At 42.9% G+C, this 25,473-nt stretch overlaps 1 protein-coding gene across 1 annotated transcript in view; it reads right to left on the reverse strand.

Moving 5' to 3' along the window:
- POU6F2 (POU class 6 homeobox 2) overlaps nt 1–25,473 on the reverse strand; it is a gene marked incomplete at its 5' end in the record, with an annotated part of 410,237 nt that overhangs the window by 194,838 nt on the left and 189,926 nt on the right. The window contains one exon of the mRNA XM_083378293.1: nt 24,168–24,396. Coding sequence (XP_083234419.1) covers nt 24,168–24,396 — 229 coding nt within the window. The remainder of the gene's footprint in view (nt 1–24,167; nt 24,397–25,473) is intronic.

Raw genomic sequence — 25,473 nt, forward strand, 5'->3', positions numbered from 1 at the left:
TCTATCTATTCATCTTGGACTTCCTTTCTAGCTTGACAGTTAAGGAATAAAGAATGTATAATCAATATATGTTTTTGTCATAAAGTCGCATATTCTAAACTTCTTTTGATTTTGCTTCAATACCAACTCTGACAATTTATTCACCCAGTTTCATTCCACTTATCCATTAGGCTTGAACTTTAAATTCTACATAGGTTTATTTAAAATGTGTAAGCAAGGCTGTGCAGCAAAAAGTGATTTTCATGTTTTATTCAGTATCTCTTTTTATTTTGTAACTTTAAAATAGGTGGAAAAAGTGGAAATTCAAGGATCTTCTACCATTTTTTGTCTCTCTCTAGGTGTATAATAATAATGATGATGATGATGATGATGATGATGATGATGATGATGATGATGATGATGTTGGGAGGAACCTTGGAGGTCATCTAGTCCAACTCCCTGCTCAGGCAGGAAACCTTATACCATTTCAGACAAATGGCTGTCCAGTCTCTTCTTAAAAACTTCCAGTGTTGGAACATTCACCACTTCTGGAGATAGGTTTTTCCACTGGTTAATTGTTCTAACTGTCAGGAGATTTCTCCTTAGTTCTAGGTTGCTTCTCTCCTTGATTAGTTTCCATCCATTGCTTCTTGTCCTGCCTTCAGGTGCTTTGGAGAATAGCTTGACTCCCTCTTCTTTGTGGCAGCCACTGAGATATTGGAACACTGCTATCATGTCATCTCTCAACCTTCCCTTTATTATGCTAGACATACCCAATTCCAGCAACCGTTCCTTATATGTTTTAGCCTCCAGTCCCCTAACCATCCTTGTTACTCTTTGTTGCAGTATTCCAATTCCAAGGCATTGTAAAGTGGTATTAATACTTCACGTTACCTTGATTCTATCCATCTGTTAATGCAGCCTAGCACTGTGTTGGCTTTTTTGGCAGCTGCAGCACACTGCTGGCTCATATTTAAGTGATTGTCCACTAGGACTCTGAGATCCCTCTCAAAGTTACTACTATTGAGCAAGGTACCACCTATACTATACCTGTACATTTGGTTTTTCTTGCCTAAATGTAGAACATTGCTTTTTTCACCACTGAATTTCAGTCTGTTAGATAGTGCCCAGTGTTCAAGTCTGTCCAGATCCTCCTGTATCTTAAGCCTATCTTCTGGAGCATTGGCTATTTCTGCCAGCTTGGTGTTGTCTGCAAATTTGATGAGCTCTTTTCCAGTCCTCTGGTAGTTCCCCAGTGCTCCAGGATCTTTGAAAAATATAGTTCAGTGGTTCTGAGATTACATCTGCCAGTTCCTTGAGCACCTTGGGGGGTACCTTGAAAATCTTGGATTAAAATTTACATCTTAACAAAAAAGGAAACTTCGTTTATCTACAATGCCAAACATAACTATTATTATTTTAGACTCATCTCAAACATTTTATGCCACACAATAATTTTGTGTGACAGAGATAAGAGAGCTGTAACTTAAACACACCCTTACTGGTATCTTTTTAAGTACAAATGCTGTCGAGCAAATATATTTGGATGTATTTGGGGGTGGGGGTGGTTATAAGCATTTCTTTTCTCATCTGGGGAGTCTGATTAGAGGAGTTATCCCCAAACATATTGCCTGATATATTTTTCCTTTAAAATTATAAGGAAGAGCATAGCTTAAACTTTATATTAGCAACTATAGGTTTAATAAAGTTTGCCCATGCATCTTATTGTGTTTATAGGATTCAAACATAATTCCTAAGCTTTCTAATATGCCTAAGCACATATTGTTCCTTAGCACAACTAGTTTACCTAGTTCCTAAATTCTTGGTTCCTAAGCTACCGTCTTTCTGTCTAAGGCTGTATTTGATGGACAATTGCTAGGAAATCCTGTTTAATTAATACTTATGATAAGCTTTCTTAGAATGGAAGTCGAATTACCTTTTCCATTATCAAAATAATATACAATATTAAATTAATTATGTGAGCATAAAAAGCTTTTGATATTTTTTTCCTGAGCCGTACCCTTTGCTATCAGTTCTGATGGATAGTATACAAATTTCTAAGAATTGCACTATAAAGTGCAGAGTTCAGCTTTTCAAAACAAAATGTCAAACAATTGTTTGGACAAATAAAGCACCATTCCATAAGCCTTAGTAGTCTTCGGATTTCTAATTAAATATGTCAAGGTCTAGAATGTCATGGCAATTTAGTAAGCTGGAGCCTCAGAAAGGAGTACAAATGTTTTAAATAAATAAATAAATTATTTGGTTCAATCCAGAAAAGAATATTGGTACTTAATATCATTTATAATTAAATGTAAGCATTTTTAACTTCTGAACATATATAGACAAAAGGGTGTGCATCATGTCTTGATGGAAAAAAAATGTAAAAATAACATTTTTCTATGGCAGACTTTACCCTATGCAACAGTTCTCACAAGATTTGGCTGGACCTATCATGACACATTTTCAGAAGGTTGTCCAAGCAGAATTGTTTTGTATGGGTTTGTGTCATTGTTATTAAAATTCAACTTATTTATTTTATTTATTTTAATCCCATTTATATCCCGCCCTTCTCCGAAGACTCAGGGCGGCTTACAATTTAAGCACAAACCAATGTGCTTAGCAATAGCCTTCATTCTATGTATATGCCTGCTTATTAGGGCTTTCCCCCCCCCAAGCGGCATTATTACAAAGTCAGCTTATTGCCCCCAACAATCTGGGTCCTCATTTTACCTACCTCGGAAGGATGGAAGGCTGAGTCAACTTAGTGCTAGTGTTTGACTATTTTTAATTGCTTTAAAATTAATATTTTTGGTATTTATTTTTATTGCAATCCACTGCAAGTTGGTCCTGGTTATGTTACTAAGAATATAATTTAACCTCTCCAGCAAAGAGAAATGTTAATGTGGTAGTTTCTTAGAGCAAATTTATCTTTTAACATTTCATTTCCTTATCTAATATCCTGAAACTGCCACTTAAGAGATGCATATGCCATATAATGCCATCAGAATATCTTAGTGGGAAAAATCCACTATTTTTCACTAAAATATAATACTCTTCCTATTGCTTTCATTTATGTCATCAATTTGGTATAGAGACCAAGTTGTTGAGTTAGGAGAAGAGAAGCGTGCAATTCAAATCAAGATATTGAAGTTCACTAAGGAAGGGCTGTTCTCTGTCTTTCAACCATTACTGAGATCATATTCAAGAAGTTTGTCTAATATATAGTGCCTTGAGCTTCTCAGCAAATAATGGGATATAGGATATAAAATGTAAGTATACATTTATATGTGTAAATATATAAAACTGGAGTAAAGTAATGTTGCTAGATTAAATATTTTGATTTTTCTGGTCCAAATATTAAATGTTTGAATAATCGGTATTGGACTATTTTTAGCTATTGATTTTATATTACATTTTTAGTCATATGAATTAAATGCATGAAAATAACACAATATTTAGTTATATCCATAGAAATCCATACCAGAAACTTTACTGCATAGCCTATTTTTTACTATTGTCTTTATTGTACCTATCTTATAATACTAGTACATGCAAAAGTACCTGAAAATAAACTATTCCTTTAAGTAAAATATCATTTTGATTATTACTGACATTGGTGCTTATTAAAAAACAGTTTTTTCTGTAGGCCCTGAAAGCTACTTCATGTAAATGGACAGAAAATATAAATGAATAGGACCGCATTACTTTAGTAAAAAGAGGATTTTGAGGGGAGAACTCTGGGCTTCAGATCATTAAGCCATTGTGGTAGAACATGTTTTATTGTTTTCTCTTATTTTTACACATCAAGCCTCATTTTTAAATTATACTCACAAAAAAGAACGAAATACAGCTTTTAAGTATCTTTTGCAATTAAGATTACACAAGCTTTATCAACTGCATTCAATTTATTTTTGTAAAGATGCCAATTGTATGGATAAATATCGGTTTGGAGATTATAACGCTCATTTTCCAGCTCCTATTTTGTATAATAATAAATACAGTACATTAATTCACACAGACACACATAGACATAAAGTAAAACATATTTTCAGGAAAATAAACTTCAAATTTTTCTTCCACCACTGTGCATTTCTGTAATGATGAAAAAAGATAACTGATTCCAATTGACTTCAGGGACCAAAGATACATAAATTTATTAGTGTCATAAAACATTCCAATTTTGGAATGGAAAAAACCCCTATACCTGTCATATTTAAACTTTTAGGTGAACTTTTCCTAAAACCTAATACTTTAGAAGGAGAAATATCACTTAAGATGTTTTATACCTCCAATAATGCCTCAAAATTTGCTCGCTTAGGTTTGACATAACATAGTTCAAATATCTTAATCATATCAAATGATTATAAATTCCTTCTCCCTCATTCAATCAATCAATTAAACCAGAGACTAAATATGAAGATGTTATATGGAAGTCTTTCTATAATATAGTTGATGTATCTGCCATAGTAGTTGAGAGCCAATTTTGTGTAGTAGTTAAGGCACTGGTCTAGAAACCTGGAGACTATGAGTTCTAGTTTCACATTAGGCATGCAAACTGGCTGGGTGACTTTGGGCCTCTCTCTCAGCCCAACCTATCTAATAGGGTTGTTGTTGTGGGAAAAATAGAAGAAGGAAAGAATATTAGATACGTTCACCTCCTTGAGTTACTTATAAAATAACAAAGGGAGGATAAAAGAGGCTTGGTGGAGCAGTGGGCTAATGCCTCCTCAAGTAACACCAGCTGCCTGCAATTAGTGCAGGTTCGCATCCCACCAGGCTCAAGGTTGACTCAGCCTTCCATCCTTCAGAGGTAGGTAAAATGAGGACCCAGATTGTTGGGGCCAATTAAGCTGACTTTGTAATAATGCCGCTTGGGGTGTGTGTGTAAGCCCTAACAAGCAGGCATATACATAGAATGAAGGCTATTGCTAAGCACATTGATTTGTGCTTAGATTGTAAGCTGCCCTGAGTCTTCGGAGAAGGGCGGGATATAAATGGGATTAAAATAAAAAAAATAAAAAATAAAAATCTAAAAAATAAAATAAAATAGTGGTTGATGGTAGGTGTGCAACTTATCAGCCTCCTACTTTCCAGTGCAAAACTAGTTTTATTTGGCAAGAGTATAAATAATTTAATATGGGAAAAACACTAAAAAAAACCATCTCCATGGATACAGCAAAACTGTATATGTGTGAATCCCTCCAATGAACTGGAACGTGTACTCTATAAATACAATGCTTAAATAGACCTTGAATATGATGACATGTAGAATATATTTCTCAGTGATTTATGAAGAATCTAGTCCTTGTTTCTTTGATAGATTTCATGTAAGATGCAGATTTAATGTACCTTCCTTTCTGATCTGAACAATGGATAGCAAAAAAAAAGGAAAATCAAGATAAGGTTCACATTGCTCCTATAATTAAAAAAATGTGATTTGGAGGAAGGTCACAGAGTTGAGGACCTACTGCTACTGTGACAGGTGAAGAGATCTTCTGCCATTAATGGGACTAGGAGCTCATTTATTACACATTAAAAAAGTTTTTACATATTCCAATAGATATCTACAGGAATCTTCCAATCAATATAAATTCTGGGAAATTTATCTACCTATATATATGGATAATTTTTATTATAATTACAATTTGGAGAAGTCAGAAACCACAACTCCTTTTCCTTCTTTTTTCTTTTTTAGTACATAGAGTACACTGTTGTGGCCATTCTAAGTTCAACTGGAAATATGACAGTATTTTTATCTTCCAGGATGGAAACCATGCTTCAAAAGATGTTCCAAGAGGAAAGAAAGGGAAAAAAGCTATGGGAAGGGGAAAATGGATATCTTTTGGAATCGGATGGTAAGAAACAGGGGCTTACTACTAGGTAATGTTATGGGTGTTATGTTTACCTTATATGCAGCTCTATCATTCATCTCTATTGTATTTGTTTCCTGTGTCATACTGCTTCTCTCTCTCTCTCTCTCTCTCTCTCTCTCTCTCTCTCTCTCTCTCTCTCTCTCTCTCTCTCTCTCTCTCTCTCTCTCAGCAAATGCTTCCATGTTTACAAGCATAATTTAACCCTTACAGGGAACAAAAGAGTGATACTAAAGCCATCTTAGATGCCTTAGAAGTCTTTCTCAGACCTTCTAAAAATGTCATATATGAGAGAGACATATTTGGCAGCTGTAAACAAGAAGAAGGTGAAGTAACAGACAGTTTTGTCACACGGCTAAGAGAAAAAGCTGCAAGCTGTGATTATGGCTCTCTGAAAGATGAACTTATTCATGATAAAATAGTTCTGGGTATCACTAGTGAAAGCACATGCCACCATCTTTTGAGGGAACATAATTTAAGCTTACAAGCTGCAACTGAGATATGTCGTACCACAGAACTTACAAACAATTGAGAGCCCTGGAGCAGGGTAAACAGATTGGCAGTGTCAATGCAGCCTCCCAACAACAGCTAAGCATGAAGAACCACCAGCATAAACATCAGCACAAAATTCATCTACACAACTCACTTGGGAGCAATCCAGTATCATGCAAGTACTGTGGCAGTGTGCATGTACGAGACAAAGAGCAGTGTCCTGCATATGGGAAAATCTGCAGAGCATGTGGGATCAAATCATTTTACACGAGTGTCTCTCTCAAGTAAAATGGAAGCAAGGAAACTGCACACAACTGAGCAAATGTCGGATCCTGAGGTGCACACTTGTTTACCACCAATGTGTTTTACACAAAAGAAAGCATTAGTGCTGTAAACTCTAAGGGCAAAAAATGGTTGGTAAATCTCAGATTAAACAATATAATCCAATCCTGCCAGCTAGACTCAGGTGCAACATGTGATGTCATGAATTTAAAGGACAAAATGAAACTGGCACCTGAGATACCGCTTCAGCCTAGTAGCCCCAAACTGAAGTTATATTCAGGAGAAGTAATGCAATCATTGGGACTTTTCGATAATCAAGTTCACAGATGATACAACTGTGGTGGGTCTTATTACAGGTGGGGATGAGACAGCATATAGGGCGGAGGTATAAAAACTATCCATATGGTGTACTAACAACAACTTGCACCTAAACATCGGCAAGACGAAAGAGATGGTGTTAGACTTCCGGAGAAAAAAGGAAGAACCTGCCCCACTTTACATCGGGGAGGACTGTGTAGAGAGAGTTTCCTCCTTTAAATTTCTGGGAGTCTACCTCTGTGAAGATCTGACCTGGAAAGTTAACACAACCCAGGTGGCTAGAAAGGCCCAACAGAGGCTTCACTTTCTTAGGATCTTGCGGAAGAACAGGGTAGAAGAACGGCTAATGACCCTCTTTTACCGGTCTACCATAGAGAGCGTCCTCTTGTATGGTATTGTGGTTTGGTATGCTGGTCTGACAGCCGCGGATAGGAAAGTATTACAGAGGGTAGTGAGCACAGCACAAGACATTGTGGGCTGTTCCCTGACACCACTGGATGACATCGCCAGGGCTCGTTGCCTTGGAAGAGTGAGGAAGATTCTCAGGGATGACTCACACCCTGGACGGTATCTCTTTACTCTCCTACCATCCGGTAGGAGATATAGGAATATAGCCAGCTGTACCAACAGGCTGAAAAATAGCTTTTATCCATGGGATGTTAGGCTTTTAAATGGGACATAATCTTATGCAGAATTGACTTGGGAGGCCGGTGTGTGGTGTAGTTGGTTCACATAGTGTGGTGGGATGGAGGGTTTGTTGTCACTGTGTGTTGGGGGGAGAGAGCACAGCGGGAGGCTCAGCTAATCGCAATGTACACATGTTGTACTTTGACAATAAAGGTTTATTTATTTATTTCCAAACAGAATGCAGCATATGTGGGGGTATCTACATACTTGAATTTGAGACTGTGGCAGTTGATCAGAAACCACTATTGTCTGGATCAACATATGAGCATCTGGGTTTGATGCAGTTCACCATTCCAGCTGAGTTACACAATGTCAAGATTCACTCCTCAAAATCCTTGGCAAGGCCACTGACAAAACAGTTTATAATGAGTTGTTTGAGGGCCCCATTGTATCTGTTCCAGGAGAAGTTCACTTGATCCTGCCATTTCACCAGTACAATGTGCCTTACGCAATGTGCCACTAGCCATTAAGCCACTGGTCAAAGCACAACTGGACATGTCTGAAGCTGAAGGACATATTACTTCAATATCTGAGCCTACCGATTGGATAAGCTACATGGTTGTGATTAGGAAGCCTGAGAAGATCTGCATTGATCCCAAGTTTCTGAATATGGCTCTGAAATAGTCACACTACCTAATGCCAATACTTGATGACATTTTGCACAAACTACCCAAAGCACAAGTTTTCATGCTTGTTGATGCTAGAGATGCCTTTTACAGTGCAAACTGGATGAAAAGAGTAGATACATGACCACATTCTGGACTCCTTGGAGCCTCTGTAGCACTCTTGGGAGTCTCTGTATCACCAGAGGTGTATCAATGAAAGCAGCACAAACTTTTGAGTGGGCTCAGTGGAATTGAGTCAATAGGTGATGACATTCTCATAGTTGGCTGTGGTGATACAGATGAAGAAGCTGAGCATGACTATGATGAGAAGCTAATAGTACTACTAGACCTTTGTAGGCAGATGATGCTGAGGCTCGGTGCAAAGAAATTGCACTTCAAGATGCAAGAAGTCCATTTCTATGGACATGTCTTGTCCTCACAAGTCTTAAAAGCTGACCCAGATAAGATTAGAGGCATTGTGGACATGCTGCCACCTGCCGATGCCAAATTGGTACAGAGATTTATTGGTTTTGTCACATGCTTAGCAAAATTCCTGCTGCATCTGTCTGAGGTATGTCAGCCATTGAGATGTCTGCTGGACAAAGATATGGTTTGGCACTGGCTTCCAAAGCATGACCAGGCAGTAAAGGAGATAAAATGCTTGATCACGGTTGCCCCAGTGTTGAAATACTATGATATCACAAAGCCTGTTACAATTCAAAGTGACTAAAGCAAAAATGGTCTAGGATGTTGCCTATTGTAAGAAGGTCAGGCAGTTGCATATGTGTCCATCGCTCTTTTATCTGCTGAGCTAAATTACGTACAAATCGAAAAGGAATGTTTAAGCATTGTGTTTGCCTGCCAGCAGTTCCATCATTACCTTTATGGCCTGGATACAATTACAGCTGAAACTGATCATAAGCCGTTAACAGCCATATTCAAGAAGCCCCTTTTGTGTGCTCCTAAGCATTTGCAGAACATGATGCTTACATTGCAGCATTACAACCTTAACATTGTCTACAAGCCAGGACGTGAAATGCATATTAGTGATACCCTGGCTGGGCTTAGATAGGGGCCTCGAGTTAAGACATGCTAAGAGGCCCCTGATAAAATTTTTAGCCGGTTATTTTAAGAAGTTAGGGAGGGGGAGGGAGGGGGGGTAGGGAGGGAATCTTTAACCGGCACTCAGTCTGGTCCTGTTAGAGGTCCTGACGGGACGGGGTCTGGGGAGGTGGCTGCTGGTTCTGGGAATGTGGGGGTGGGGCTTCAAATCCCCACGGCGATAGGGAATGGCAGCAGGTGTTTGCGCGGAGGGCCATATCAACATCTGGGATCGCGCCCCTGCTATCTCCAAGCGGTGGCATGCTCCGACCCTCCGGTTAGCACCTTCTTACCCGGGGATGAGGGTGATCAGGCCCCTGAGCTCAGGTTGGTCTATTTTAACGCTAGATCCGTAGTTAACAAAGCTCCCCAGGTGGTCCGCCCCAGGCGCCTAATGGACCCAGACCGGTTCCAGAGGGCGCTTGGGCCGATACCTATCACCCTTACCCACAGCCCAGTCGATGCTCTGGTGGAGGCCTGGGAAACGGCTGCCACCAGGGCACTCGACTGCGTTGTACCCATGCGACCTCTGACTCGGCGCAGATCCCGTTGGGCCCCATGGTTCTCTGTGGAGCTCCGGGAGATGAAGCGTCGGAGATGAGGTCTAGAGAGCGGTTGGAGATCCAGCCGATCCGAATCCGACCGATTGCAGTTAAGAATCTTTATAAGGTCTTATCTTGCGGCGATAAGGACAGCGAAGTCTAACTACTTTGCCGCCCTTGTCGCATCCACAGATAATCGCCCGGCCGCCCTGTTTAGGGTGACTCGCTCCCTCCTTAACCAGGAGGTGAGAGAGGATCCCTTGCAGGGACGAGCCGAGGAGTTTAGTCATCATCTGGCGGACAAAATCGCTCGGATCCGGACCGGCCTGGACTCTGACTGGGCAGAGTCTGATGTGGAGGAATCAGGCGGTCTTGAGCATGTTATCTGGACTGAGTTCGACCCTGTTTCCCCTGATGATGTGGACAGGATCATGGGGAGACTGAGCTCCACCACCTGTTTGTTGGATCCGTGCCCCTCCTGGCTAGCTTATGCGGCTCGGGAGGGAACACGAGGCTGGTTCCATGCAGTAATAACTGCTTCTTTGAAGGAGGGTGTCTTCCCTGCCGCCCTGAAGGAGGTGGTGGTGAGACCCCTCCTCAAGAAGCCTGCTTTGGACCCGGCTGTTTTAAACAACTATCGTCCAGTCTCCAACCTTCACTTTCTGGCGAAGGTTGTTGAGAGTGTGGTGGCGCATCAGCTCCCTCTGTTCCTGGAGGAAACTGATTATCTGGACCCGTACCAATCGGGCTTCAGGCCCGGACACAGCACGGAGATGGCATTGGTCGCACTGGTGAATGATCTCTGGAGGGCTAGGGACAGGGGTTGCTCCTCTATCCTGGTCCTATTAGATCTCTCAGCGGCTTTTGATACCATCGACCATGGTATCCTGCTGCGGCGTCTCAGGGGGTTGGGAGTGGGAGGCACCGTTCTACGGTGGTTCTAATCCTACCTCCGGGGCCGCTCGCAGTCGGTGTTGACAGGAGGGCAGAGATCCGCCCCGAGGTCTCTCATTTGTGGAGTTCCTCAGGGGTCGGTTCTCTCACCTCTCCTGTTCAACATCTACATGAAGCCGCTGGGCGAGATCATTCGTGGTTTTGGGGTGGGGTATCACCAGTATGCTGATGATACCCAACTTTTTCTTTCTACCCCGAACCAACCCAGTGATGCCCTCTCCGTGATGTCCCGGTGCCTGGAGGCGGTTCAGGTCTGGATGGGGAGAAACAGGCTTCGTCTCAATCCCGCCAAGACTGAGTGGCTGTGCATATCGGCGTATCGGGTTAACCATGTTATTCCACCCCTAATGATGGGGGGTGAGGTGTTACCCCCCGTTGATAGGGCTCGCAACTTGGGCGTCCTCCTGGATTCACGGCTCAATTTTGAAGATCACATAGGAGCCGTGACCAGGGGGGCTTTTGCACAGGTTCGCCTGGTGCGCCAGTTGCGTCCCTATCTGGACCGAGACGCCCTACGCACAGTCACTCATGCGCTTGTGACCTCCTGTTTGGACTACTGTAACGCTCTCTACATGGGGCTGCCCTTGAAGACCACTCGGAGGCTTCAACTGGTGCAGAATGCGGCCGCGCGAGTTGTAATGTGGGTTTCCCGATACTCCCATGTAACACCTCTACTCCGCGAGCTGCATTGGCTTCCGGTTGCCCTCCGGGTGAAATTCAAGGTGCTGGTTATCACCTATAAAGCCCTACATGGCCTGGGTCCGGGTTATTTGAGGGAACACCTGCTGCCGGCATCAAACGCCCTTCGCCCAGTGCGCTCCCACAGGGAGGGTCTGCTCAGGGTTCCGCCGGTGAGAGATTGCCGGCGGGTGACACCCAGGGATAGGGCCTTCTCGGTGGGAGCGCCTGCTCTCTGGAACCAGCTGCCGGTGGAGCTGAGGACTGCCCCCGACCTCCGATCATTCCGCCGGGGCCTGGAGACCTGGCTCTTTGAGCTCTCGGGCCCAGACTGAGGAGGAATTTTTAATTTGGGGTTCTTTTTAACTGACTACGGGGTTAATTTAATATTTTTTAATTTGGTTCTTAATTTTTGTATTTTGGATTTTTAATTCCCTGTAAACCGCCCTGAGTCCTCAGGGAATAGGGCGGTATATAACTAAATAAAATAAATAAATAAAATAAATAGATCAGATCAGGTGACACCTGGAGGAGAGTACGAGCATCATACGGTTTGCTGGTTGCAACAGGAACAAACCTTTGCTGAAGTTAACCAAGCAGACTATCTTAATGTTACAAATCAGCAGATACATCAGCTCAAGCAGCACACAGAGTCTGATGCAGCTTTACAGACACTGAAGACTATTGTTCTGAGTGGGTGGCCAGATGAGAAGGAAGTAGTTCCTGCAATTGTGAGGGAATATTGGTCCTTCAGAGATGAGATCAGCGTACAAAATGGTATTGCACATTGGGGGTGAGGCATGCTATAGACAAGCTCATGATACTCTTTACTGTCCTAACATGCAAGGGGTGATGGGAGGGGAAGAGATTGCCAGCACTGCCATGTTGCCACCAGTCTTGCTAACCCATGTGAGTGGGAAGGGGCTGTCCTGGTGAAAGGAAAGCCTCATGGCTGTAAGGCTGGAGGTGCTAGTGGGAAGGGGGTGGCACTGATCTACAACCTAGGTGCGTCCATCAAAGCGAGAATGCGCTCAACGTTAGATTCACAGGGCAGCCCTGCCTAGCTCCCCGGGTGGGCACACCCAGGGGCAGGACAGAAGGTTCCACAGAGCAGCTCTAGAATCAGCAAGGAGCTGCCCCGCTGCCCCTGCCCTACCCCGTGGGTGTGCGCAAAGGAGACCAGCGCTGGCATCCTGGGTGAAGTCAACCTGTGGGGCAAAACAGCTAGCAGGGATACCAGACTCCACTTGCGCACACTCCCAGGGAGCAGGATGGGGCTGCCCCATGGATCTAAGGCTGAGCATGTTCTGGCTTTGATGGACGCAACCAGGTTGTAAATCAGTGCCCAGTCAGCCTAGGCCGGGCCGAGGAGTGGCAGGCTGGCCCTTTTCTGTTTCCAGAGCAGGTTCCTGGGCCAGAAGGAACCAAATATTGGGCTGGCCCTGGCCCGCGGGCCTTGTGTTTGACATGTCTGTGGTAGATAATATGTCTTGCTCAATTATTCTCCACTTGTAATTAAACAGAAGATAATGATCCCTCCCACCCAAACATAACATGAACTTTACCCCCTTATAAGGTACAGGAGATAAAAAGATTTAAAAAGACTGCTCTACTTTTATCTTCCCCATCAGCAAAAGTAGGCATGCAGAGGCCTGTTGTCTTATTATTAGATTTACTTCCATTGTTTAGTGCTCATGCCTCCTGACTTGGAACATACTACAGCAATCTGACAATATTTTGCCATGTTTCTGCTTTCACATTCCCTTGATACAAAGAGCTATTGCAACTTTCTAAAAAAAAAGTACAAGATCATATTTTATATCATAGAGTCAATGTAATTTGTATAGAAATTCTTATTCTAACTATGAATACATTGGAATTGGTTTTCCATTGTGGACATTTCCATTAATCATGGTATTTGACATTCAAGGATTTATTCCCCGGATTCCTAGATTACCATGGTACAGGCTGAACAAATCTTATTTACTTTATTGTTAATAATAGTAACATGAGCCTCCCCTGCAACACTGCCCTAAATGAAGATTGCTCAGAAGCACCATTTGGTTCCAAATGCTATTTTTTTTCCAGCCAAAATGTTGCACACAAGCTAGGCAAAGAATCTGATTTAGTAAAGTAAAATGAATTTGTGATGCAAATGTATATATCATCTTATGTTTATTTATAATATTATACCTGCAGTAAAAAGAGTTGTACTTTTAAAATGCCTACGTCCTCATTAAGATTTCATCATCCACCTACACTAAAAAGCCTCTTCCTTCCATTTTCTTATATCTGCTTTCATCATGACCCTTTTCTTCCATTCTGTTTTTAATCTGCAATTCCCTACTTTACATGCACTCTCAAATTTTAAACAAGCAAAATTTGTGCATTAGTATGTCCTTTTCATTTATCATTTATGAATGATAGGTTCTTCTGTGCAACGTAATGGTATGAGAGGAAGACATTATTTTAAACATTAAAGTAAAAACCATTTGCAACTATGATAAGAAAGGTCTATTGACATTAAAGTTTAAAATCTGCCCAAGGTAGAGGCGAACCACTGAGCTAACAGGTGAGAGCATCATGCATGCAATTGATAGATAGTTCAGCACATTAGTTCTCTTCCTTTCTCAGTCTTTGGCAACCTTTTAGTTTTGGTGCATCAAACAATCCATCAAGGTATCAACAGCAACTGGAGTTTAATGACTTAAAAAAGTACTTAGAATGTTAGTCAGAGCATTCACTTAATAGAAGTCCCATTTGATTTGTGAGAAACTTTTGCCTGTCTTTAAGTCAGCAAAATATATTTAAAAAGGGAAAGTCTCAAGGTGGATCTATTTCTTTCACACATGCTTCAACATTTTTCCATTACATATTCTTCTAGACTGTGTTTTGCACAGCTACAGAGCGTATATTATGAAATGGAAAATACAAAGTTGAACAGAAACTGAAGATGTGTCAAAATGAATCTTATGTCCTGTATTATGGTATAGAGTGGTAATTACAATTCCTTATTTCCTCAGTGGTAAAAAAAAATTTGTCAAGAAAAAAGACCAAGCAGGAAAGTTTCCTCTTAATGTCTTCTATGCCAAAAATAATACAATAATCAACATTTGTTTTTTCCTTTGTAACAGAAATTGTTTTAATATTGAGTTTTCACATTTCAATGATGCATCATTTTACATGGACTTGTTACAATATTTTATATTTTTGCTGTACTATCTATCACCTGTCTATTACATTTATAAGCAGCTCAACTCAGGATACACAATTAAAAACAGAACACTTAAAAAATAGAAAAACAAGGAGGCAATAAACTCATAAGTAAGAAGTATGAAAGTAAAAATTCCTCCAAGTCTTATATTTTTAACCCAATCAGAAAGAGTTATTTTTGATAGGTCCATTTGAAAGATGGAGGGATAGTATTCAATATATTAAAGAGAATACTATTTGTAGCAAAAGCAAAACAAAAAACAAAAGCATGAACACAAGAAATGTATTTGGCAATGATATAAAACATGTTTGTTGCAACTTCTAACCAAGGTTTTATTCTTTCAATGCAAGAAACCTTCATGGTAAAGAGAAAGGAAATTTTCTTGAAGAAAAGAAAAGCAAAGTCCAAATACAGAGTTTCATACTCTGCATGAGAAATGCTATATAAAGATTACCCCCTACAGTATTCTAGCTGGTTACTAATTCTAACTAGAATTCTTACCACAATTAATTTCATTATATTACTGTCACTATCCTCAACACCTAACCCAACATTGTTTCCAGGAGTAGCTTAACAGATGTTGATGGGAGCTCATAGACAGGAGGACATGGAGATGATCGATGCCTTCCTCTATCCTTTGATGCCTCTATCCTTTGATACCTAAGAGATATCATTCTTCTCTGTTGGAAATATATTATATGTTTTTAATTCTACTTAAAAATTCTACTATATGATTATTTAAACCAGTAGACATTATATGGCAATTTAAACCAGTAGACATTAGGTAAAGGTAAAGGTTCAACCGCACATGCGTGCTAGTCGTTTCCGACTCTAGGGGCCGGTGCTCATCTCCGTTTCAAAGCCGAAGAGCCAGCACATGTCCAAGGACGTCTCTGTGGTCATGTGCTTAACTAGGGGCCTCGTGGCTGGGCTTAACTAGGGGCCTCGAGTGGAGACGTGCTAAGAGGCCCCTGATAAAATTTTTAGCCGGTTATTTTAAAAGGTTAGGGAGGGGGAGGGAGGGGAGGGTAGGGAGGGAATCTTTAACCGGCACTCAGTCTGGACCTGTTAGAGGTCCTGACGGGACGGGGTCGGGGGAGGTGGCTGCTGGTTCTGGGAATGTGGGGGTGGGGTTTCAAATCCCCACGGCGATAGGGAATGGCAGCAGGTGTTTGCGCGGAGGGCCATATCAACACCTGGGATCGCGCCCCCGCTATCTCCGAGCGGTGGCGTGCTCCGACCCTCCGGTTAGCACCCTCTTACCCGGGGATGAGGGTGATCAGCCCCTGAGCTCAGGTTGGTCTATTTTAACGCTAGATCCATAGTTAACAAAGCTCCCCTCATCCGTGATCTGATCGAGGAGGAATGTGCGGATCTAGCGTGCATCACGGAAACTTGGTTGGGTTCGGAGGGAGGGGTGCCTCTCACCGAGTTATGCCCGCCAGGTTTCCGGGTGCTGCACCAGCCACGGGCTCAGGGCAGGGGTGGTGGGGTGGCAGTGGTTATTCGGGAGACTTTGTGTCCCTGGGAGGCCACCATTGTCCAGATGGCCGGGAGTGAATCCCTCCTCTTGAGATGTGGTCCTCGGGTTCAGTTGGGTTTGTTGCTCACATACCTGGCGCCCAGCTGTGTGGCAACAGCCCTGCCTGAGCTGCTCGACACCCTCTCAGGGTTGGCGGTGGAGTTCCCCAGGCTTATAGTCCTGGGTGACTTCAACCTGCCATCACTGGGGGGGTCGTCGGAGTTAGCTCGGGAGTTCATGGCTTCCATGACAGCCATGGGCCTGACCCAGGTTATTGAGGGCCCTACTCACGAGGGGGATCATACTCTCGACCTGGTGTTCCTGTCTGGACAGTGGTTGGATGATCTGGGAGGGGGTTCTCCATCCATCACCCCTCTGTCATGGTCAGATCACCACCTCCTGAGGCTGGTTTTCCGTCATACCATCCCCCGCCGCTGGGCGGCGGAACCAACCAGGTGGTTCCGCCCCACAGGTGCCTAATGGACCCGGATCGATTCCAGAGGGCGCTTGGGCCTATACCTATCACCCTTACCCACAGCCCAGTCGATGCTCTGGTGGAGGCCTGGGAAACGGCTGCCACCAGGGCACTTGACTGCGTTGTACCCACGCGACCTCTGACCCGGCGCAGATCCCGTTGGGCCCCATGGTTCTCTGTGGAGCTCTGGGAGATGAAGCGTCGGAGACGAGGTCTAGAGAGCGGTTGGAGATCCAGCCGATCCGAATCTGACCGATTGCAGTTAAGAACCTTTATAAGGTCTTATCTTGCGGCGATAAGGACGGCGAAGTCTAACTACTTTGCCGCCCTTATCACGTCCGCAGATAATCGCCCGGCCGCCCTGTTTAGGGTGACTCGCTCCCTCCTTAACCAGGAGGTGAGAGAGGATCCCTTGCAGGGATGAGCCGAGGAGTTTAATCATCATCTGGCGGACAAAATCGCTCGGATCCGGACCGGCCTGGACTCTGACTGGGCAGAGTCTGATGTGGAGGAATCAGGCGGTCTTGAGCACGTTATCTGGACTGAGTTTGACCCTGTTTCCCCTGATGATGTGGACAGGATCATGGGGAGGCTGAGCACCACCACCTGTTTGTTGGATCCGTGCCCCTCCTGGCTAGCTTATGCGGCTCGGGAGGGAACACGAGGCTGGTTCCATGCAGTAATAACTGCTTCTTTGAAGGAGGGTGTCTTCCCTGCCGCTTTGAAGGAGGCGGTGGTGAGACCCCTTCTCAAGAAGCCTGCTTTGGACCCGGCTGCTTTAGACAACTACCGTCCAGTCTCCAACCTTCGCTTTCTGGCGAAGGTTGTCGAGAGTGTGGTGGCGCATCAGCTCCCTCTGTTCCTGGAGGAAACTGATTATCTGGACCCGTACCAATTGGGCTTCAGGCCCGGACACAGCACGGAGACGGCATTGGTCGCGCTGGTGAATGATCTCTGGAGGGCAAGGGACAGGGGTTGCTCCTCTGTCCTGGTCCTATTAGATCTCTCAGCGGCTTTCGATACCATCGACCATGGTATCCTGCTGCGGCGTCTCAGGGGGTTGGGAGTGGGAGGCACCGTTCTACGGTGGTTCTCCTCCTACCTCCAGGGCTGCTCGCAGTCGGTGTTGACAGGAGGGCAGAGATCCGCCCTGAGGTCTCTCATTTGTGGAGTTCCTCAGGGGTCGGTTCTCTCGCCTCTCCTGTTCAACATCTATATGAAGCCGCTGGGCGAGATCATTCGTGGCTTCGGGGTGGGGTATCACCAGTACGCTGATGATACCCAACTTTTTCTTTCCACCCCGAACCAACCCAGTGATGCCCTCGCCGTGATGTCCCGGTGCCTGGAGGCGGTTCAGGTCTGGATGGGGAGAAACAGGCTTCGTCTCAATCCCGCCAAGACTGAGTGGCTGTGCATATCGGCATCTCGGGTTAACCAAATTATTCCACCTCTAACGATGGGGGGTGAGGTGTTACTCCCCGTTGATAGGGCTCGCAACTTGGGCGTCCTCCTGGATTCACAGCTCAATTTTAAAGATCACATAGGAGCCGTGACGAGGGGGGCTTTTGCACAGGTTCGCCTGGTGTGCCAGTTGCGTCCCTATCTGGACCGAGACGCCCTACGCACAGTTACTCATGCGCTTGTGACCTCCCGTTTGGACTACTGTAACGTTCTCTACATGGGGCTGCCCTTGAAGACCACTCGGAGGCTTCAACTGGTGCAGAATGCGGCCGCACGAGTTGTAATGGGAGTCTCCCGATACTCCCATGTAACAGCTCTACTCCGCGAGCTGCATTGGCTTCCGGTTGCCCTCTGGGTGAAATTCAAGGTGCTGGTTATCACCTATAAAGCCCTACATGGCCTGGGTCCGGGGTATTTAAGGGAACACCTGCTGCCGGCATCAAACGCCCTTCGCCCAGTGCGCTCCCACAGGGAGGGTCTGCTCAGGGTCCCGCCGGTAAGAGATTGCCGGCGGGTGACACCCAGGGATAGGGCCTTCTCAGTGGGGGCGCCTGCCCTCTGGAACCAGCTGCCGGTGGAGCTGAGGACTGCTCCTGACCTCCGATCATTCCGCCGGGGCCTGAAGACCTAGCTCTTTGAGCTCTCGGGCCCAGGCTGAGAAGACATTCATTTTAATTGGGGTTTTTAATAGTACAGGGTTGATTTAATATTTTTTAAATTGGGTTTTAACTTTTGTATGGTTGATTTTTAACTCCCTGTAAACCGCCCTGAGTCCTCAGGGAAAGGGCGGTATATAAATGCAATAAAATAAAATAAATAAATAAATGTGGCCGGCATGACTAGATGCCAAAGGTGCATGGAACGCTGTTACCTTCCCACCGTAGTGGTCCCTATTTTTCTACTTGCATTTTTACGTGCTTTCGAACTGCTAGGTTGGCAGAAGCTGGGACAAGTAACAGGCACTCACTCTGTTATGTGGCACTTGGGATTTGACCTGCCAAACTGCCAACCTTCTGATCGACAAGCTCAGTGTCCTAACCCACTGAGCCACCGCATCCCTTCAGTAGACATTATATGGTTATAATTATATAAATCAATTACACATTATTCCTACTGTCTTTTATCAGTTCTCAATCAATTTCAGTGGAAGGCTAATGAAATCTCATCAATGGATGACCCATTGATGAACCTGAGTGCAGCTATTGACTCGTTTATGGGCACAATGACAGAAAGGCGATTGGGGACTTCTTTTCGAATAGAATAGAATAGAATGTTGTTGTTGTTAGCTGCGAAGTCGTGTCCGACCCATCGCGACCCTATGGACAACATTCCTCCAGGCCTTCCTGTCTTCTACCATCTTCTGTAGTCCATTTAAGCTCACACCTACTGCTTCAGTGACTCCATCCAGCCACCTCATTCTCTGTCGTCCCCTTCTTCTATTGCCCTCGATCTTTCCCAGCATTAGGCTCTTCTCCAGTGAGTCCTTCCTTCTCATTAGGTGGCCAAAGTATTTGAGTTTTAGCTTCAGGATCTGGCCTTCTAAAGAGCAGTCAGGATTGATCTCCTCTAGGACTGACCGGTTTGATCGTCTTGCAGTCCAAGGGACTCGCAGGAGTCTTCTCCAGCACCATAGTTCAAAGGCCTCAATTCTTTGGCGCTCAGCCTTTCTTATGGTCCAACTTTCACTGCCATACATTGCAACTGGGAAGACCATAGCCTTGACTATACGTACTTTTGTTGACAGGGTGATGTCTCTGCTTTTTAGTGTGCTGTCTAGATTTGCCATGGCTTTCCTCCCCAGGAGCAAGCGTCTTTTAATTTCTTGGCTACAGTCCCCATCTGCAGTGATCTTGGAGCCCAGGAAAATAAAATCTGTCACTACCTCCATTTCTTCCCCATCTATTTGCCAAGAATTGAGAGGGCCAGATGCCATGATCTTGGTTTTCTTAATGTTAAGTTTCAACCCAAGTTTTGCACTCTCCTTCTTCACCCGCAACAAGAGGCTCTTTAGTTCTTCTTCACTTTCTGCCATTAGAGTGGTATCATCTGCGTATCTTAGGTTGTTGATATTTCTTCCGGCAATCTTAATTCCAACTTTTGATTCATCTAGCCCTGCCTTTCTCATGATGTGCTCTGCATATAAGTTAAATAGGCAGGGCGACAGTATACAGCCTTGCCGGACTCCTTTCCCAATTTTGAACCAATCAGTGGTTCCGTGTCCAGTTCTCACTGTTGCTTCTTGACCCGCATATAGGTTTCTCAAGAGACAAATAAGATGGTCTGGTACTCCCATCTCTTTAAGAACTTGCCACAGTTTGTTATGATCCACACAATCAAAGGCTTTAGCATAGTCAATGAAGCAGAAGTAGATGTTTTTCTGGAACTCCCTAGCTTTCTCCATGATCCAGCGTATGTTGGCAATTTGATCTCTAGTTCCTCTGCCTCTTCGAAATCCTGCCTGTACTTCTGGTAGTTCTCGATCCACATACTGCTGAAGTCTAGCTTGTAGGATTTTAAGCATGACTTTACTAGCATGAGAAATGAGTGCAATGGTGCGATAGTTTGAACATTCTTTGGCACTGCCTTTCTTTGGAATTGGAATGTAAACTGATCTTTTCCAATCCTGTGGCCACTGTTGAGTTTTCCAAATTTGCTGGCAAATTGAGTGTAGCACTTTTACTGCACTGTCTTTTAAGATTTTGAATAGCTCAGCTGGAATACTGTCACCTCCACTAGCTTTGTTGTTGCTCAGCTTTTCTAAGGCCCACTTCACCTCACATTCTAGGATGTCTGGCTCGAGGTCAGTGACCACCTCATTGTGATTATCTGGGACATTAAGCTCATTCTTGTATAGTTCTTCTGTGTAATTTTGCCACCTCTTCTTAATCTCTTCTGCCTCTGTTAGGTCCCTGCCATTTTGGTTCTTTATCATGCCCATTTTTGCATGAAACGTTCCCTTCATCTCTCCAATTTTCTTGAAAAGATCTCTGGTCCTCCCTATTCTATTGTTTTCTTCTATTTCTTTGCATTGTTCATTTAAGAAGGCATTCTTATCTCTTCTAGCTATTCTCTGGAATTCTGCATTCAATTGGGCATATCTATGTTTTTCTCCCTTGCCTTTCGCTTCCCTCCTTTCCTCAGCTATTTGCAAAGCTTCCTCAGACAGCCATTTTGCTTTCTTGCATTTCTTTTTCTTTGGGATGGTTTTGGTTGCTACCTGTTGTACAATGTCGCGAACCTCTGTCCATAGTTCTTCAGGCACTCTGTCTATCAGATCTAATTCCTTAAATCTATTTGTCACCTCTACTGTATATTCAACAGGGATATGATTTAATTCATACCTGAGTGGCCAAGTGCTTTTCCCTACTTTCTTCAGTTTAAGCCTAAACTTTGCAAGGAGAAGCTCATGGTCTGAGCCACAGTCAGCTCCTGGTCTTGTTTTTACCGACTGTATAGAGCTTCTCCATCTTTGGCTGCAGAGCATATAGTCAATCTGATTTCTGTGTTGACCGTCTGGTGATGTCCATGTGTAGAGCCGTCTCTTGGGTTGTTGGAAAAGAGTGTTTGCTATGACCATCTTATTCTCTTGACAAAATTCTATCAGCCTGTGCCCTGCTTCATTTTGTACTCCAAGGCCAAACTTGCCTGTTATTCCAGTTATCTTTTGGCTTCCTACTTTAGCATTCCAATCCCCCATGATGATAAGGACATCATTTTTTGGTGTTACTTCTATAAGGTGCTGTAGGGCTTCATAGAACCGGTCAATTTCATCCTCTTCAGCACTGGTGGTTGGGGCATAGACTTGGACTACTGTGATATTGAATGGTTTGCCTTGGATTCGAATTGAGATCATTCTGTCATTTTGAGGATTGTATCCCAGTATTGATTTTCCTACTCTTTTATTGACTATGAAGGCTACTCCATTTCTTCTGAGGGATTCTTGCCCGCAGTAGTATACCTGATGGTCATCTGAATTAAATTCACCCATTCCTGTCCATTTTAGTTCACTGATACCTAAGATGTCGATGTTCAGTCTTGTCATCTCTTGTTTGACCACGTCCAGCTTTCCTTGATTCATGGATCTTACATTCCAGGTTCCTATGGAGAAAAACTCTTTACAGCATCGGACTTTCCTTTCACCACCAGACATATCCACAGCTGAGCGTCCTTTCGGCTTTGGCCCAGTCGCTTCATTCTTTCTGGCGCTACTAGTACTAGCCCTCTGCTCTTCCCCAGTAGCATATTGGACGCCTTCCGACCTGAGGGGCTCATCTTCCAGCGTCATATCGTTTTGCCTTTTGGTACTGTCCATAGGGTTTTCATGGCAAAGATACTGGAGTGGGTTGCCATTTCCTTCTCCAGTGGATCACGTTTTGTCAGAACTCTCAGCTATGACCTGTCCGTCTTGGGTGGCCCTGCACGGCATAGCTCATAGCTTCACTGAATTACGCAAGCCCCTTCGCCACGACAAGGCAGTAATCCATGAAGGGGTAGAATAGAATAGAATAGAATAGAATAGAATAGAATAGAATAGAATAGAATAGAATAGAATAGAATAGAATAGAATAGAATAGAATAGAATAGAACTTGAAAGGGACCTTGGAGGTCTTCTAGTCCAGCCCGTGCCCAAGCAGGAGAACCTGTTCCCTTCACAACAGTTATAATGAGCATTACCATTTTATACATTTCTAAAAGACTCTTATTCTCCAATTCAGTTGTTTAAAGGAAGATAATTCCTTGCATTAGTAGCATATGACAGAATCACTATGGGTTTAGAAATAGAATAGAGCATAGAGTATATGCTACTATGCAAGCCATACATAATAACATAGGATCATCACTGAATATTCTTGTTGTATGTTACACTGCTTCACTAAGTATAGTATGCATTAGGAGAAGGATTTGCATATGTGAATTAACCAATTATAGTGCCTTGATACCAATCATTGTATTGTATTTATTAATTATTCAAAAATTTGCACCACAATTTCCTATTGTCATCTGATTCTAAAATAAATTTGTAACCAATAGCTTCATTCTGCAGATCTCTTTCCTCTACCTTGAATGCTTTCACCAATCTCAGCCTCGGTGTGTCTCCAGCTGCAGATACCAGTATCTACAACAATGCTATATTGACAACCAGCTCAACATCGGGTTGAGAAGCCTGTAATATTTCAAGTATTACATGTATTTCCAAACACAGAAAGAATCAAAACATGGATAGAGGAAAATAGGAGATAGAATCCGGAAACTGGAAGTACTGGCAATTTTCTTTGTAATAACCCTTCTTGTGGAATATTGTCTCTCCTTGCTGTAATTCCATAAACAAATCAAAGGTGTTTTTTCCAAATGTACTTCAGATTTGAGACTGAGCCATAAACATAGCTTGTTGGTAGAACTAGAAAATTATAGCTATAGACAGACAGTATAATAATGCTGGCCATCTAGAAGGAGAAAGGAAATTTGGAAGGGCATATTATCCACAGGAAATAGAGTTGCTGCCACAAAGGGTGAAGAGTCTGACAAAAGCCTATTCCTGACTTAGTTTTTGCACGAGGCATAGATTTCTTGAATCCACATAAAGAAATATCAAACTTTACAAATAAAACAAAAAGCCTTTGGAAGAAAGCCTGATTGTGAATCTTTCTCTAGACAAGGGTATCTACTGAGAACTTTCACAGGCATATTATGTAGTACATGCTTTCTGCAAACTAGATTTCATATTTCCATAATTCTGGCTATTTCAGTCATTGCCAAAAATGACAAAGACTGAAATTTATATCTAAGGATATACACAAGAACCAAATCAGGTATGAATTTAACCATCCACGCTTTTAAAAGTATAAACTATATCAAAGACATAACCATCAAGGAAGAAGGCTATGAATCTGCATCAAGAAATGCAATTTTTTAAATTATGGTTTTGCATTTACAGATATTGTTGCATGGTAAATAAATATGATGAAGGTCCAATAATTTTTTACCTTGTAGATTTTGCAGTGGCAATGTCATGATGCCTCCTGCTGCAGCTGCTGCTACAAGCCCTTGGATGTTGGTGAGGTTAGCAGTAGGCAAAGTCAGGACAAGACCTTGCTGACCACCCAATTGTCCAGCCATGTTGAAGGGAATCAGAATAGGTTGATTCAGTCCTGGAGGGGCTCCTGGCATCACTCCAGCTACAGTGGAGGCTAGTTGCTGAGCTGTCAACAATGGCTGCAACAAAACATAGTAATCATAGATTATCATATAACAAAATAGATCTGTAGCACAATATATTGCCCCCTAACAATCTGGATCTCATTTTACCATTGGAGCCACAAATTCTTCCAATGCATCTGATCTTCTGACTTATTTAAAATACCCTGTCCAAAGATGGGACATCACAATTAATAAATTAATTCATTAAATTAATCAATATTTTAAAAAGTGTAACTGTTTCAGAAACTGTTCCCAATTAATGAGGCTGGTTATCTAATCTACTGAAATACAAACACAAAGAAGCACTTTAAAGAGCTAAATTCTATTCATTATTGGGGGAAAAATTAAATATGCTTCTTAATTAATTATGCAATTTGGTGGAAATGTAACTGATAAAGCAAAATTACTTTAAAAGTTTAAAAATGTAAATTATTGTTATTTAATTATGCTGAACCTTGGTTGGAGCTATGGTGGCACAGTGGATAGAATGCAGTATTGCAGGCTAATTTTGCTCATGGCCAGGAGTTCAGTTGTGACCAGGTCAAGGTTGGCTCAGCCTTCCATCCTTCTGAGGTTGGTAAAATGAGGACCCAGATTGTTGGGGGCGATATATTGATTCTGTAAACTACTTAGAGAGGGCTGTAAAGCACTATGAAGCAGTATATAAGTTTAAATGCTATTGCTATTTCTATTAAATTCAGTAATGTGTATAAGAACTCCTGTTCCCCCTCCAAGAAATCAGATTATCCATTCAAAGTATATTTATGTGTAGTTATGTTGGGGCTAGCTGCATGCAAGGACAGTAATTATATCAAAGGATTTAAAGAGAAACTGATTTTTAGAGATAGAATTAAGTGCAAAAATTGGAAACTTCTTAACACATTTTTCACTTTCTGGAGTGCCTTTCCAATTTTCTACCTCACAGAAGTCCCTCCCCCATGAAGGAAGAAAACTATAATCCACTATTAATACAGCTAGTCCTCAACTTACATTTCTGTTGCTAAGCAAGATAGTTGTTAAGTGAGTTTTTCCCCATTTTACAACCTTTCTTGCCACAGTTGTTCAGTGAATCATGGCGCTTGTTAAATTAGT

This window comes from Vipera ursinii, assembly GCF_947247035.1.
Source record: "Vipera ursinii genome assembly, chromosome: Z".
Classification (NCBI taxonomy): Eukaryota; Metazoa; Chordata; class Lepidosauria; order Squamata; family Viperidae; genus Vipera; species Vipera ursinii.